This window comes from Sarcophilus harrisii, chromosome 2 (genome assembly GCF_902635505.1).
Source record: "Sarcophilus harrisii chromosome 2, mSarHar1.11, whole genome shotgun sequence".
In the NCBI taxonomy this organism is placed as follows: Eukaryota; Metazoa; Chordata; class Mammalia; order Dasyuromorphia; family Dasyuridae; genus Sarcophilus; species Sarcophilus harrisii.
In genome coordinates, this window is record NC_045427.1 from 650335704 (window position 1) to 650352420 (window position 16717).

General features: G+C 36.4%; 1 protein-coding gene across 2 annotated transcripts in view; it reads right to left on the reverse strand.

Moving 5' to 3' along the window:
* PRKG1 (protein kinase cGMP-dependent 1) overlaps positions 1-16717 on the reverse strand; it is a 1288902-nt gene that overhangs the window by 1098382 nt on the left and 173803 nt on the right. For both annotated transcript variants that reach the window (XM_031949481.1, XM_031949480.1), the window contains exon 2: positions 3761-3927. In XM_031949481.1, coding sequence (XP_031805341.1) covers positions 3761-3927 — 167 coding nt within the window. The remainder of the gene's footprint in view (positions 1-3760; positions 3928-16717) is intronic.

Below are 16717 nucleotides of genomic sequence, written 5' to 3' on the forward strand. Positions count from 1 at the left end.
CATTTGTCTTTCAAGATTTCTAAAGATAGTTTTTCTATTAACAGGAAAACCCCACAAGGCCAAAATGTACCACCTGCTTCTAGAAAATAAAATGCTGGGGTTCTCATATTAAATTTATTCAGACATCTAATTCATATTAAAATGCATTCAATTCCCTGACACCCTCAGGTAGGGTTTGGAATACCAACTGACATGGGCAAGAGCATCACTGCATCCCAATTTGATATGAAATCCCTGAGTATCGGTGCACACTATATCGTTTAATTAGAAAATGAGTTAAAAAAAAACAATAGTATTTGAAGTAGGAAATGTCACACGGTAGGTATATTGGATATGAACTGAAAAATAACAAGCAGATGGACCCTGTATTAACAAACTGCATTCACTGAGTCAATAAATGCTATGCCATCGGTGATCTCAAAATGTGGGAGAAAAAAAGCTTCCAATAATGAATAAGGAAACAGCTAAAACTTCCAAAACAAAGAGGAAATTTGATGAGAGCTCGATGATTAATCAATCTTGGGCTTGGAAAAACACAATATTCTCCAGGAAGGCAGTAGCAAGTCAGAGTCGTGAAAAGATTTCTATTTGTGAATGAAATTGAGTCAACGGCCTATTCTTTTAGATCAGCAAATTATGGGACTAGAAAGGAATGGATATACTTTTAGAGCCTATAGCTACCACTGGAATTAAAGTTTGGAGACTTGAAACTATTAGCATAAGACTTCTTTTTTCAAACTAAATCAGTTGATTTTGGATTTGATTATAAATCTGGAGTTCTTGAACTAAGGAAAACAATTGAATTTTGTGAATAGAAAATTTTTGAGCAAACATTATCTTCCCAAATGGGAGACACAACAGTACTTCCATCTAAAATGTATCATAAAGCAGCAAAGAGTTGAAAGGCTTTGAATAAGATTGCTCTTCTTTGGGGAGTTGGAGGAAAGGAAAGTTTTGGTGAAAAGGGTAAGGGGAGAAAACTTTTTGTACCTGACTGCACAAGGAAGCCAAGACACAAATAGTCAATGAAACACCAAGAAAATATTCAGAAAATGAGTTTTGCACAACTAGTTACTATAATGAATACAAGAAACTTCTAAAGATTCTATAACAATCTGAATGAATCAATTCTATTAGATTCTGACTTCACTCAGGCTGAATAGTGATAATAAGCCAGGAGGAGGAGTGAGGTTTACCTTTATGCTGTCAGTGAAAGAGAAGCTAGGCTGAAGACATTTCCAAACCAGAATCCATCTTTATATAAACAACATGATTATACTTATCATTTAGGCCAGGATTTCAAGGTACTAATTAAAGTTAAATCATCTATTTTAAAAAGCAAAAATTTGTTAGATAACACTATATTGATGCAATTTGGCACTCCTTATTAAATCCACATAAAAGAATATTTTTTTTAAATTCCCTTTAAAATACTAAGTCAAAATGGACTTTCTTTTATTAAGACAAAATTTTAGTACCACTAGACCAAATTAGTGATCACTTTCTCTTTCTCTCTCTCTCTCTCTCTCTCTCTCTCTCTCTCTCTCTCTCTCTCTCTCAGGAAACATTAAAAATTAGCAATGACTTTTCTCTAGAATTTGTCATAGACTGACTTTTGAAGTGATTAAAACAACAGAGCACCCCACTTTATGTGCTAATATCAACTCAGACATATATCTTATGAACCAACCTCTTCATTAAAAATGGTGGCAGCCTAGAGTAATCAGAGAGATTCCCCTATCTAAACACGTAGCAGCATTGTGTTGAATCACAAATAAACAAATGAATAGATAAATGAATTTATGAACACAGAAATAGATGAAAGATTCTCTTGGACTTATTGATTAGTCGTTTTCAAGCACTGGTTGTGACTATGAATAGTCAGAAATGAAATCCAAGAAATCCCATAATAAGAACATTTTCCAAATGAGTTTTGAAATTGTGTGGATATAAAACTAATTACACAATGTAAGATTTCTTCAATTAAATCTTACTAAAATTGCAAATGGCAGAGACTTAAAAGAAATCATTTGACAAGGAATATTAGCAGAGATTAGCCAATAGAGTTCCATAAAATTTAAGGTCAATGTCAGATTCAGCTTCAAGCTATGCAGTCATCTGGTAGACTTGACAAAACAAATGTGTCTAATCTAATTACTGAATGTTGATGGACGCTTGATTGCTGCATAGTCAAATGATCAGTGAACCCATCACAATGGGAAATGCCTCTATCTAGCAGATCTCAGTCCTCATGCCCAGTGGAATGGCTTCCTGAGGATCACAAAGTCATTAAGAATCACAGGCAGGACTTGAAAGCAGGACTTCCTGACTTCAAGTCCCCCCACTCTACCCATTGTGCCATGCTATTGCTCCATCAAAAATACCATTTTGAAAATGTCACATCTGTTCATTTTTTCTTTCTATCAAAATAATTTAATTTTACTAAACTAAGCTTTGGCATACTTAATCATTATTTACTGGATATATCAACAAGCTAACATGACTATTAAAGAATAGTTTAGTTTAATAGTTTAAACTAAAATTGTTATAGTTTAAAGAAAAACAGTATTTTTTAGATTTAAAAAAGGAGGGAGAAACTTTGTTTTCTAAAGAAATATGCAATACAAAAAAAGTGAGGTATTATTTTCCCAAACTGTTTTTAGTACAATGGCAATTTTTATGATTATGTACCTAATACAACAGGTTTATCCTGTTAATTAAGGTTTAGGTAACATTATACATCCTAAAAAGTTGCCTATAAAGCAGAGTTCTGAAACTCAGATTACCTGGTCCCATAGATCTTTGATCTAAATTAAAGAATCCTTTCCCTTCTGCTTCTTATTACATCTGAACTCTTTCTCATTCCCCAGTCTGCCTACTAAGGAGGTACAGATCTGTGGGAATTACTGTCCTGAGTCATTCTTGAGAGTGAATCACCACCACTTAATGAGGCTTTTTAAAAGAAAAGTTTTTTTGCAAAGGGATTTGTGGACGGGATTGTCCAGCTGGCCACTATGTCCTGGGCAGTCTTTCTTCAAAGACATGAAAGAAAGGTAGCAATTCTAAAATTCTAAGATTTGTTACTGGTTTTGTCATGATTGTTATTTTTAATTTACCAAGCCTCTATTTTTGGAAACAGTTTCTTCACTATCTGTTCTTTCTCAAGTCCAAGACCTTCAAGGATACCTGGTAACAAACATCTGTTGCTCAGTCACATCAGCCAGATGTTATATTACCATCCAACTTGGTCTCCCTGCCCCAATTGTACAATTAAAAATAGCAAAAGTGGCTGTTGCGTCTTTTATTTTTGTTTGCATGAAGCATATAGAAGTCTCTACATTAAAATATAAAAGTAGAGGGAGAAGCGTTTTGGTTATTTGATGACAAACATCCATGGTACTCAACATCTGTCCAGCCCCTCATTACATCACGCGTATCTTCCCCAGGACTACTCAATTATTGGATATTGTTGTGTCCATCATCCTACTTGATCTAGAGCCATCTTCCCTTGCAAAATGCTGCCCTCTCCACACATGTGAATTGGTAGCAGATTCGCATTAATTTTCCACATGGATCCGCCCCCATGCAATCAGCCAGTCACCGTATCTAAGTAGCATTTCACCTCTTTTGAAATTGTTTCCCAACAATTGAATGAGAATCTGGAACTGTTCCCTGGAACACACTTCAGTCCAGGTGCCGGCTGATAAGATGCAAAACCCCCACATTTGAATATCATAGAAACTGGCATCATGACCCCTACCTTCCATGACGTACACTAGGGAGCCCACATCGCCTTCTTTGATGATGCAGCTGTCTTTGCCATACTCCACAGGATACATACAATCCACAATTTCCTGGATCTGGGACAGCTCTAGGTTCTTCATGAAGTCATTATCAAGAATGGCTTCTTTGATAAGATCCTTGGACCTGTGACACAGAAAGAAAAGACTTATGGGTATGGTCAACCATGGCTCTTAGGCAGCGGCCAGTGAAAATGATCAGATTCAAATAGCATCCTGTAATGTATTAAGTATCCAGTGAATTTCAAAAAAAAATTTTTTTAAGCAAAATCAATCTGGGATAAATCAAGCAAGCAAGCATTTATTAAGCACCTGCTATGTAGCAGCAAAAGCATTATGACTGATTTTCTTTCTACTTAGGTGACATAAATATGCATCTGAGTAATAAGTTTATAATAGACTAATTTTAACTTCTGGATTTTTTTATTCCAGGGATATGAACTACTAAAAATAATTCTGAACAAAAATACATTAAGATTATACAGGCTAAGAGGATTTGGCACTAGAAGAATTAGGGTCACTGTTCTGAGTTCTCAAGTCCAGGCTTTTCATTTGGGGAAACTGAGGCTCAGAGAGATTAACTTATTTGCCCAAGGTCATACACTCACTAAGTGTCAAAAGTTTAATGCGAATACAAATTTCCCTGACTCTCTGAATTCAAAGTCTTTCTCCCACTGGTGAGTTCCGTTATAAGACTTTCATTTTGAGGATAGACTCAAACTAACCAAATTTCTGGACTTTGCTATCATTAACTCAAATAGGTACTTTTCATTGCTAATTCCTCTTCATCCTGACCTTTTTAGCTTCTTTTAATGTCCTATCACTCACAGACAGCAGAGACTGCCTTTCTTTTCATTTTTATTTATGACCTCAGCATTTAGCACGGTGCTGGTACATATTAAGTGATTAATAAATGCATGTTGCCTGTTGCCTACCATTCTACCCATTATTCCATACTGTATCTCAAAATTTATCTCACAATGTTCACCAGTTTTTCAATTATAAAATGAAGCGATTGAATAAAATGGTCCCTGGGCTCCCTTACAAGTCTTGATATATAATCCTATAATTTTATGACCATGTTGAAAATGAACAAAGAATCAGAGGACTACAGCTTACCATTCTATGGCGTTGAAAAATCTGTGTTGCCATTTGGATATAGTTTCAAATAACTAGGAAACATGGAAAATCATTTCATCTGGATCACTGCTTCTCAAAGTATGACCCAGATAATCCTAGGGTATCTGAAACCCTTTTTTAGAGGATCTACAAATTCAAAATTAGTTTCCATTTTTAATATGATAAATATTTATAAATACAACCCACATAAAGAAAAACACATTGGACAGATCCTCAATAAAATATAAAGTTACTGAGAACAAAAGTTTGACAACTATAGATCTATATAAATTCAACAATTTTTTCTGCAAGCACCTACAATATATATCACTAAAATGACAAACAATATACCTCCCATCTCTTGTCTTTTACACTCTGGGTTAGTTTAACACTAAATAGGTTGTGTAGTAAGACAAAATAGTCACCTTGGGGCTATTTAGTTCTCAGGGTTTATTGGCCTGGCCAATAGAATGTAGTTATGTGCAAGGTTAAATCTAGTATTTCTTACTCCCTGAATACAGGACATAAAATGTACCTGAGGCAAGCAATAAAGATCCTCTAGTCAACTTTTTAAAGACAAATTCAATTGCAGGAAGAAGCAATGTCTCAAAATACAGGAACCAAGATTCAATTGAGAGAGACAATTTGGAACAGCACAGGTTGGGGGAAAGGATATCTCCAGGACATTGAGCCAATGAGGAATCAAAACACTTAAGGCATCATATCTAAGAAGCAACCTTTTTAAAAAAAAAACTATTTATTCTTTCTAACTAGGTATTAAACTATATTATTTCTATTGGTTTATGAATTCTAAAGTAACCAATAAAATTGTAGAAACTATGAAAGAGACTGCAAAAGTCCAGTCAACTGATTCCAATTAATAATCCTCAAAATAAACATTTTACCCACATTCAATAATTAACAGGAAACTTGAATTAAGGAGATTTTATGAAGAGCAATTAGTCATTGGGACAAAAAGGAAATCGAGTTAAGCACTGCTCAAGTTTGCATTTGCCTGTGTGTCCATACAGACATGTGTACAAGAACCCAAAGGAGCTTCTCCAATCAGCTTCAATAGTTTACCCCCCAAAAGTTTTGCTGTGCCAAAAGGGATAACAACATGGGGCTTGTTGGGAGAGAGGTCAAGAAGAAAAGACTTCAGACCTAAACACAAGAAAGAATGGGCATTATCCAACCCCAAATTCAAGGCAATAAGTTGAAACTTCAGACCAATAACAAAAGGAAATGTATTTTAACCCAGATGCCAGGATCTCATGCTTTTCTAGGCTGCTTCAGAGAAAGTATGACAATCCTGAAAGCAAGCCATTGCTCTCAGGGTTTGTGATAACACATTGGTCCCAAAAGTATTGGATCAGTCCCAAGAGAACTATTTCAGATAATTTACCCTTAATAAAGGTGTTTGACCTCTGTTGACTGTGGCTGGAACCATTAGGCACTAGTTATATCAATGTCTTCACTTAAATGTTTATTGAAATAAATTGAATCGAATTCTGAACAAACCACTATCAAAAAATAATCCCTGATAAGAACTGTCATTAAAAGTCAAATTTTGACTGACACAAACACACAGAGAGCAAGCACAGCACACACGTTGCCTTCTTCCTCCACATTTATTCTATTCAGAAACCAAAGGTTTTCTGTTTTTCTACAGCAATAACTGTAGCTATGTTTAATAACTGGGTTCTTAATATCAGTTTTTCAAGCCAATAATGATAACAGATATTAAAATCATATATAATAATAGATTAAAGGCTAATGACTAAGTCTGATTTCATTGATATACTCCTACCAGTGCAAGTCTCTACAAATAATCTTAGAGAATTTCCTGGAGCCTGTAAGAGACATACATACAGCCAATATTTGTCAAAGTCAGAACTTGAACTCAGGCCTCCAGAATGGTTCTCTATCTACTACATTATCTTTCAATAGTCGATTAATAAAAGTATTAAAAATAGGGGAAGTTAAATGGTACAATGGATAGGATACTGCCCTTGGAATCAAAAGGACTTGAGTTCAAATATGGCTTGAGACACTTAATACTTACTAGTTCTGTGACCTGGGCAAGTCATTTTATCCTGTTTTCCACACCAAATATATATACACATATATATGTATATGTATATATATAAATATAAATGCATATGTTTATATATATGTATATATAATACACATATATATGTACAATCACACACACACATACATATATAGTAGCATTGGAGATGATGGGTTCACACTCATTTAAGGTCCTCAAGAAGAAGCTGATGTGTAAGGTAAATCTAAATGGGAATTTCTTTGGGGTATGACTAGACTCAAAGATTCCCAAGATCCTTTTCAATTCTAAAATGCTACATTTCTCAATTACATAATATGTTTGAGCTCACACAGTGCTTTCTTCATAAAAACTCACATAAACAGTTAGGGCCTAGGAGATAGAGCAAGGGACCCTGGTACCAAGAAGATCTGAATTCAAATCTTACCTCATTTACTAATTAGCTGCATGACTCTGAGGAGTTTACTTAACCTCTGACTGCCTTAGTTTCTTCACTTGTCACATGGGGTAATAAGAGCTCTTGTTCACAAGATTGTTCTGAAGGTCATGTGGAAATATGCAAGAAAGGACTTTGCAAACCTTAAAATTCTACATAACTATTCACTATTCCCATCTCTACAGATGAAGAGAGAGCAATCTAGAGGTGACTTGCTCAGGTCAATATAGCTTTGAAATGTCAAGAGTCAAGACTCACACTCATGTCTTTTGGCTCCTTCCATTTCACTTTGCTGCCTGAAGATCAGTTGAGCTTCTTGGATCCAGTTTCTGCCTTTCTACCAGACTCCAATCATTTAATGAGAGTAATAGGAACCAAGAACTAAACCAAAAGGATTTCTTGCCCATGATGCCCAGCCACAGGAGTCAGAATCTATGGAAGGCCATCAGACTTAATAGAAACATCCCTGGCTTAGGAGGCAGAAGATCTGGGTTTGTGTCCTGACTTCTCCATAACAGTTAAGTGATGTTACACAGGTTACTTAGTCCCCATGGTACTCAGTTTTCTCATCCAAAAAAATGGGGGTTGGGGATTAGATAAATGATCCCCAAAGTTCCTTATATTTTTAGGTCTAAGATCCTATAGCTGTATAACCTCTCCTCTGGGCTATCGTGAGTCTGCTTGGCACTCCTGTCTCACATCCTTTGAGCCTCTTTTCAGTCCATCCTCTGTTCAGCTAATAAAGTTACCTTCCTAAAGCACATATCTGACCACCTCTTCTCCCTACTTGGCTGGAACTCCAGTGGCTACCTATGACCTCCAGTACCAAATAGAAATCCTCTATCTCTGGGGCAGCTAGATGGTACGATGGACAGAGCATAAGACTGATATCCAATCCAGCCTCAGATAATTATTAGTTGTGTGACTCTGAGCAAATCACTTCACCCAGTTTACCTCAGTTTCCTCACCTGTAAAATGAACCAGAGAAGGAAGTAGCAAACCACCCCAGTATCTCTGATGAGAAAACCCTAAATGGGACCCTAATGAACAGTAACAGTTTATCTCTGAAAGTTCATAACATGACTTTTTCCTACTTTTCTTGGCTTCCCTTCAGGATGCAGTTCATATCTCCCTTCTGACTGAGTCTTTATGTCATCTCTCACCACCCCACCCTCCAAGGGCCATCATTCATTTACATGGCATATATACATTTGATAATGTGTTGCCTCCCTCATTCCAATGTGAGCTCCTTGCAGGCTGAAATCATACATATGCCTTTCTTCCTCCAAACTTTCCTCAGTGCTTAAGAGAATTTCTGGCACATAGCAAGTGCTTAAGAAAAAACTAGTTGGTTGATTAGTGGGTGAATTGATTGATCAAGATTATCTCCTTTATCTTTCTAGCTTCTAGAATACAACAACAGGATGACAAGTCTTGAGCTGGAAAGTATCTCTGAGGCCATGGAGTTGAACTCCCTAATTTTGTTATGGATGACTAGAGTTCACAATTTTACCTCAGACACTTAGCTGTATGATCCCTAAGGAAGTCACTTAATCTCTCTCAGCCTCAGTTTTCTCATTTGTAAAATAGAATGATCACAGCATCCCCCTCACAGAGTTGCTGTGAAGATCAAATGAGATAAGATTTGGAAAGGGCTTTGCAAATCTTAAAATATTGTATAATAATAATAGCTACTTTCATTGTTATTATTTTAAAAATTAGGATAGCATTTTGCTCACATGATCCTTTGCAAAATCACCATACGTGAGCACTATCATTCCTGTCCCTCCATTGGACAAATGCTGCCAAGTTATTCTGGCCAAGATTTGCCATCCGTGCAAATCAGTGGATGTTGCCCAATGGTTTATTAGAGCTCCTCCTCCAAATAGCTAATCTCCTCAAAAACACTAGATTACAAGAAATCCCAATGGGAGGCTCAGAGCTTGGTCATCAGGTCCAACACAGAGCCCAGATATGGGCATATTGTTGCCTACAATATGGCTCAAGCCTGAGGGATTAAAGGAACATGAATCTCCATGTAAGTTTTGGCTGATAACTCCATTCAGATCCATAATGTTTGTGGAAATCTCTCAGAAATCCCACAGCTCTTAGGAATCTCCCCAGCCAAGAGACAGCAGTGCTCTAAGCTATCTAACTAATGACTAGAAGCAGAAGGCCCCCAAGAGATCTGCATACCTCCAAAACTGGTTCAGAAACAGTGGGCTTTGCTCGTTCCCCTACAGGAGGAGAGAAACTTTTCTATCAGAAAGAGTAATATCCTCCCCCCCTTCAAAAGTACAAGTCTGAAAAGGAGAGCAGCAGGGTCCTGACAAGCATGTCTACCATAAACAATTCCTCGGAATACCTCCCTACCACCAGAAAAGAGTATAAAATCATCGGATCAAAGAGTTAAAGAGCTAACAGGCACCCCAAAGGTCTTCTAGATGGGGAAACTGAAACTTTCTGAGGCTAAAATCTTTGTCCAAGGTCACACAGTAAGAGACACACAGATTTAGAGCTATAAGGGATCTCAGAGATGATGAAATTGAAATCAAGACCCAGAAACATCAAGGATTTCACGCAAAGAGCCTTGGAGTGATGGAAGTGGGGAGGAATTCCATCTAGGATGGCATTACAATAAACATCATCCACAATGAAGGCAAATTGAACAGTGACAGAAGAAGGTCTGGAGACTTTTGGCTGGACAGAGTTGCACAGCAGCCACATTCTATCTAGAATGTTAAAGAACCCATGAATCTATAAGCCCCAGCCATGATAGATCTGCTCTTTGGCCAAACAATTCACCCCGATTAAAGCATTCATTTTATTCCTTCATAATGGATTTAAAGTATGGTCCACATCTTCTTTGGGGCAGATAGGTAGCATGGTGGATGAAAGTATTAGGCTTCAAATAAAGAAGACATCTTCATGAGTTCAAATCTGGCCTCAGACACTAGCTGTGTGACCCTGGGTTACTTATTTCACTCTGTTTCAGCTTCCTCATCTGTTAAATGAGCTAGAGAAAGAAATAACAAACCACTCCAGCATTTTTGCCAATAAAACTCCAAGATAGGGTCATGAAGGTCAGACATAACTGAAGTGACTGAACAACAACTGTATCATCTTTAAAAAGAGATTTTTTAAATAAGGTCAGAGATTCTAGCCTTTAGGGGACCTGAAAGGCTATGTAATCCAACCTCTTTATTTTTATAAGGTGAGGAAACTGAGGCTCAGAAAGGTTAAATGTTGTGCTTACATAGATACCCCAGACTTTTGAAAGTCTGCTTTGGTCCCTCCCCTCCCTCCACTGATATCTGGCACCCAAAAGCATTTTGGAATATCATGACGAGAAAAAAATGGTAGAACTTCAACTGTGAGCTCCATGCAACTGTACTTGCTACAATATCACTTAAGGCACATCATAATAAAAATAACAATTGGGGAAAAGGAATAATAATGAAAATTTTAATTTAGATTCTCTATTTCTTATCCATGTCTTTGGTTTTGATAATAATAATACCTTAATATCATAAAAATATATAATAAAAATCTCAATAAATTAAGATTATTCTAAAGTACAAGGATCATATTTTATGGATTTGTATATTTAGAACCAGAAGGAGCTGAAAGGGACATCAGAAATCAACTTCCTCCTTTTATCTTTTTTAATTTATATATTTTTAATAAACATTGTTTTCTGAATTATGTTGGGAGAAAAAAAAATCAGAGCAAAAGGGAAAAGCCAGGGGAGAAATTAAAAAAAAAACAGAAAAAAGAAGTGAGCATAGCATGTATTGATATACATTCAGCCTCCTTAGAGCTTTTTCCAGAAGATGACATTTTCCATCCAAAGTCTATTGGGATTGTTTTGGATCATTGAACCACTAAGAAGAGCCAAGCCTCTTATAGTTGATCATAGCATTCTTGCTGTTATTGTGTACAATATATTTCTGGTTCCGCTTGTTTTGCTCAGAATCAGTTCATGTAAATCTTTCCAGGCCTTTTAAAAATCAGCTTGTTCATCATTTTTATAGAACAATAATGTTCCATTATTTTCATGTACCACAGCTTGTTCAGCCATTCCCCAATTGATGGACATCCACCTCTTTTCCAATTCTTTGCTACCACAAAAAGAGCTGCCACAAACACTTTTGCACACATGGGTCCTTTTGCCTCTTTTATGAGTTCCTTGGGAGAAGGCCCAGTCATGGCACTGCTGGGTCAAAGAATATGCATAGCTTTTTAGCCCTTTGGCCATAGTTCCAGATTGCTCTCCATCCCTCCTTTTATCTTAATGGAAAAAATAGCCCAAATTCTTTGCCCTAGATTATAGAAATGTTAAAGTGACAGAGTTGAGATTTGAAACCAGATACTCTGACTGACTAATACACCAATTATCTATGATCATAAAAAATTAATATAAAATTAACAAATTTCAAAGTTAAAAAGAATCTCATTGATTGACCATTTTTCCAAACCAAATCAAAATGAAATGAAATACAGCCACATCCCCGACAAGTGGTTATCTATTTTTTGCATTAAAGATCCTTAGAGAAGGGAAACCTGCCAAATTCCCAGGGATTCCATTCCCTTTTTAAATATCACTAATTATTAAGAAATTCATTCTTTCATAAAGCAGAAATAGGCTTTTTTGGAACTTTGATAAATGGCTCCAAATTCTGACCTTGGGGACCAATCAAAGCACATTAAATAACAAATGCCTTTCCCATATTAACAACCCTCCAAATACTTGCAGGCAGGATCCATGTCTCCTACTCCATTTGTTCTCCTATGATGCAACAGCTTCAAGACACAATATGGCACTGTGACTAGAAGGCTAGTCTTGAAGTCAGGAAGACTTGGAGCCAAACCCTTCCTCTTGCATTTACTATGTCTGTGACCACACAAAAGTCATTTTGTCTCTTTGAATTCCAATTTCTTCATCTATAGAATGAGAGATTGGTCAAGGTAGATTCTGAGGTTGCTTTAGCTCCAAGTTCATGATCCTGTGAGCCATGTCCAACTTTGGCAATGGATCCTCAGATACCTTTGGGAACCCAGGGACTTTAACTCTGTTTGTGACATGGACCCTTTTGAGAATCTGGTAAAACCTATGGACGTCTTCTAAGAATCATGTTTAAAAAGACACAAAATTATATCTATAGAATCAAAAAAGAAATTAATTATATTTAATGAATATATGTACATACATGTATATATGTATAAATGTATGTGTATATGATGAAGCAGTCAATACATTTCTTTATTGATAAATCAATCGAATAATTTCACTTTATGATGAGAATAAAGAATTAAGGAAGGAAGATGGTTTAACCAAAGTCATAAAACTAGATTGTAGAAGAAGAAGGATTCAAATTCTGGTCTAATGATTCCCATTCTAGTGTACTTTCCACTACTAAAATATTGGAAAGAGCTATCCTCTGCAAAATGAATTTTTCCAAAGCAGTGACCAGTAGAACAAACTGCATGTTGATTTGGGGCCACTTGAGCCACCAGCTAAATCGTTGTTCCCCTTCACTAAGACACCTTAATCAAATTACATTTTCATCTAAATAAAAGGACTAGAGCTTGATTAGCAGGGTTTGGGACGGAGGGCAAAGAACCATGTCAGCTGCTGTTGCAATCCCTATTACAGATGGCTGTGTCAGAGTTCTCAGAACATGAGTTCAAATCAGGCAAACTCAGACTCCTATCTCTGACACTTAGGAGCTGCAGCATCAGGGGCAAATAAATCACTCCATTTCTCAGATCACTGATTTCCTCTTCCAAATAATAATGGAAAAATAATTTCCAAAAAATAAAACTTTACCTTCTTCTTTACCTGCTATATCCACAACAAATTTGTTAAGGAATCAATCAAGAATTCTACTTAGACCAGAATTTGGGGGCTTTGTTTTGTTTTTAAGGGGTCAATAAGTTCATTGATTTAAGGAGCTTCCAATGGTAAATTTCTCCAAATGTGCAGATCAGCATCATCTTTGAAAGTCATGGAGAGTGCCTTAGAAATTTTGAGAAGGGAGGAACTTCTCCAGATTCTCACAGTCAGCACAAGTCTGAAGTAGGACTCAGACTGAGGACTCAGGATTGCAAAAGCAGATATCTTTCCCTCACTATCAAGCTGCTTACCTATCTTGTACAATAACATAATGAAATAATATTATATACAACTCAATAGGATTATCTATTTTAAACTTATGACATCAACTGGACCAATAAAAGAGATGAAATTTGAACCCAAGTTTTCTGCTTTTCCAACCAATAATTCTCACTGTACCATGAGACCTTCATTGGACATAAAGCCAAAAGCATATGATCTTCCTGACAACCTTGGGAAGAAGGTAAAACATGATTTGTCTGGGGCCTCAGACTTAGTATATGGTGGCACTAGAAGGCAAGATCAGGTCTTCGGCCTGTTTCCCTGTAACCTAGTGTCCCCCAGAGAAAACTCCCTGCAATAAAGTCTTACTTGAATTAAGTTCTAGGAACTTATCATCCTGTCTAGGAAATATTGTCCTGTACATGAAATTAATTCTCAGGTCAGAATATAAAAACAAGACATATTTTTCTCCATTTTAGTTCTAGTTAATCTAATTTAATAAATATTAGGTTTCCAGCATTACATTTTTTCTGGCCTCAATAGGTAATTTCATTGGTAGAAAGACCTTCCAATGAGGACAATCCCTCTAGCAAATATAGATTGGTACCTGCTGTGAATGAATGACAGAAAATTCATTTATTATATATTTACTATGTGCAAAACATATTTATGCCAAAAAAGTTTTAACTGGGACACAAATAGAAAAGAAAATTCAATTTATGGAAGACAAACATATACATATATAAATTCCTCTGAAATTTATAATCTGAGGGCAGAGATTGTTAACCTTTTTTGTGTGTGGCATAGACTTCTTTGAAAGTCTAATTGAGCTGGTGTATCCCTTCTCAGAAGAAAGGTTTTTAAATACAAAAAGTACAATACAGAGTATTGTAAAGAAAATCAATCACATTTAAATATAGTTATTCAAAATGTTAAAAAAATTATTGATATATACACACCCCAATTAAGAATACAGAGGTAACCGTTCTACCTTGCATTTATTGATAGATAAATATACATATGGCCATGGACATAGATAAGTGCTACATTCAGCTACTTGGGCAGAATTTAGGACGCACCCAAGTATCATTCCCATTTTATCAATAAGCTAGTGAATAACTGCTAATTGAATGGACTAGAAGGAAATTCTCTTAGAGTTTAAGAGACATCCAAAGGTTGCACAGTTGGTGTATGGCAAAGAAAGGCTCCAAATGCCAGGTCTTCCTGACTTCAAGTGAAACAGCCTTTCTACACTTACCATACTGCTTACTCTGTATAAGACAGTGTTGAGTTCTTGAGCACATGTAAATAAAACATCTCCACCCATTCCCAAGATCCTTTTTTTCTACATGGAGGAGGAAAGTGACAGTAAAAGAAGAGGTACAATATGTGCTTGGATAAGGATGGTAGAAGGGGAATTGGGAAGAGACATTACCTACAAACCAGGAAGCGAATTGGGGAAGGCTTCAGGGAGGAGAAACTCTCTTTAATACTTCTAGGATTTGTGGTTTCATCAGTGTCATAGTCCCTTGGTGACTTAGCATCTCATACTTAAGAGTTGCTGAAGCCCCAAAATTCATCACTCTTTATAACTAGCCCGGTGACAGAGATCTCCCACCATACCTAAACTGACCAATGAATTGTGCACTCACACCTGGGCAGCAATCCCTTACTTGGGGCATCTTCTGCTACAACTTGGGCTGCCCTAACAAAATCTTAAGAACCCAGAGTCACCTCCAACATACAATGAGATATGGAAGTCCCTGGAAATCTTATTACCAAATTTGGTGCCACTTGTAATAATTGACATATTCCAGGGATCTGGAACAAGGTACATTCAAGCTCATTTAGATAGCTGGTAGAGTGGACCCAGGGTAGAGATGGAGTGAGGAAGACCTGAATTCAAATCCTGCACCATACATTTATCAGCTATGTGACTCTGGGAAAGTCTCTCAACAAATCTTAACCTGTTTCCTTATCTATAAAACAGAGATGATAAGAGCATTGATCTCACTGGGTGGTAAGGATCAAATGACTTAACAAAAAGTTTATTTGTAAACCTTAAAGCTCTATATAAATGCTAATTATTATTATCATCATCATCATTATTACTTCTACTGCCTCTCGATAAAATTCATTCTATTTTATTTCCTGGAGATCTTCTTCTTCAGGCTTTAATGAGTAACCATTAAAATTACTGAATATAAATTTAGAAGGAGGAAACAGAATTATAAAGAGTGTAAAATTTCAATTTAGAGGCTCTGGATTCAAATCTTGGTTTTATTCTACTTTCTGTCACATTATATTAGTGTGACAATGAGTGAATAATTTCTCTAAGCCTCTGCTTCTTTCTTAATAAAATGAACAGATGATCTTCAAAATCCCTTTTAGGTCTAAATATATGAGCCCATCTAAGTTGTCTCTGAATTAACTAGTTTACTAATGACAGAGTTGAATTACACTCAAAAGTCTCTGTTCAGACTTGAAAATCAAAGGGAAAGAACTCCATCCATCACTGAAAAAGGAACATTGGCTAAAGCAAACTTAGTTCAAAAAAAAGTTAACCTCAAATTTTCTGGATTTCAGACAAAAGTCTGTATTGGAATGGTAGAAAGAAAAGCATTAACACTTGAATCAGATCATCTAGAAAATTGCATGGTTTTTGAAACTTTTCAAAGCCTTTTCAACATATATGATCTCGCTCGTTCTTATGAGATAGTTGGGACAGGTATTGATATTTTCCACATTTGACAGGTAAGGAAGAAGAAACACATTAGGGTTTAGCTATTTGGCCTCAGGTTGCACAGCATGGCACAGGCCTGGGACTGGTAACTAGGTCTCCTGGCTGTCAGCATAAAATGAAACTCATTTCCAAGTGTTCCCAATGCCCGCAGCTACACACGTATGGGCAAACAAGCAACCCACTGAGCTTTAGCCAACCATTACTTAGGCAATGCTCATGTCAACCAAGAGTTCCACATGGCTGAAGAAATTTTTTAAAAAGCTGACAGAGACTGAATCTTCTCAAGAAGGCTTGAAAGAGGGAAAGGCCCAGCTGGGAGCCCAGAGAATTCACCTCTCAATAACAGCAAAATCAAAGGAAACAAAAGTATGGCGTTATGTAAACCTATAAACATTATGCAAAGTTAGCTACCATTATTACTGCTGTCGTT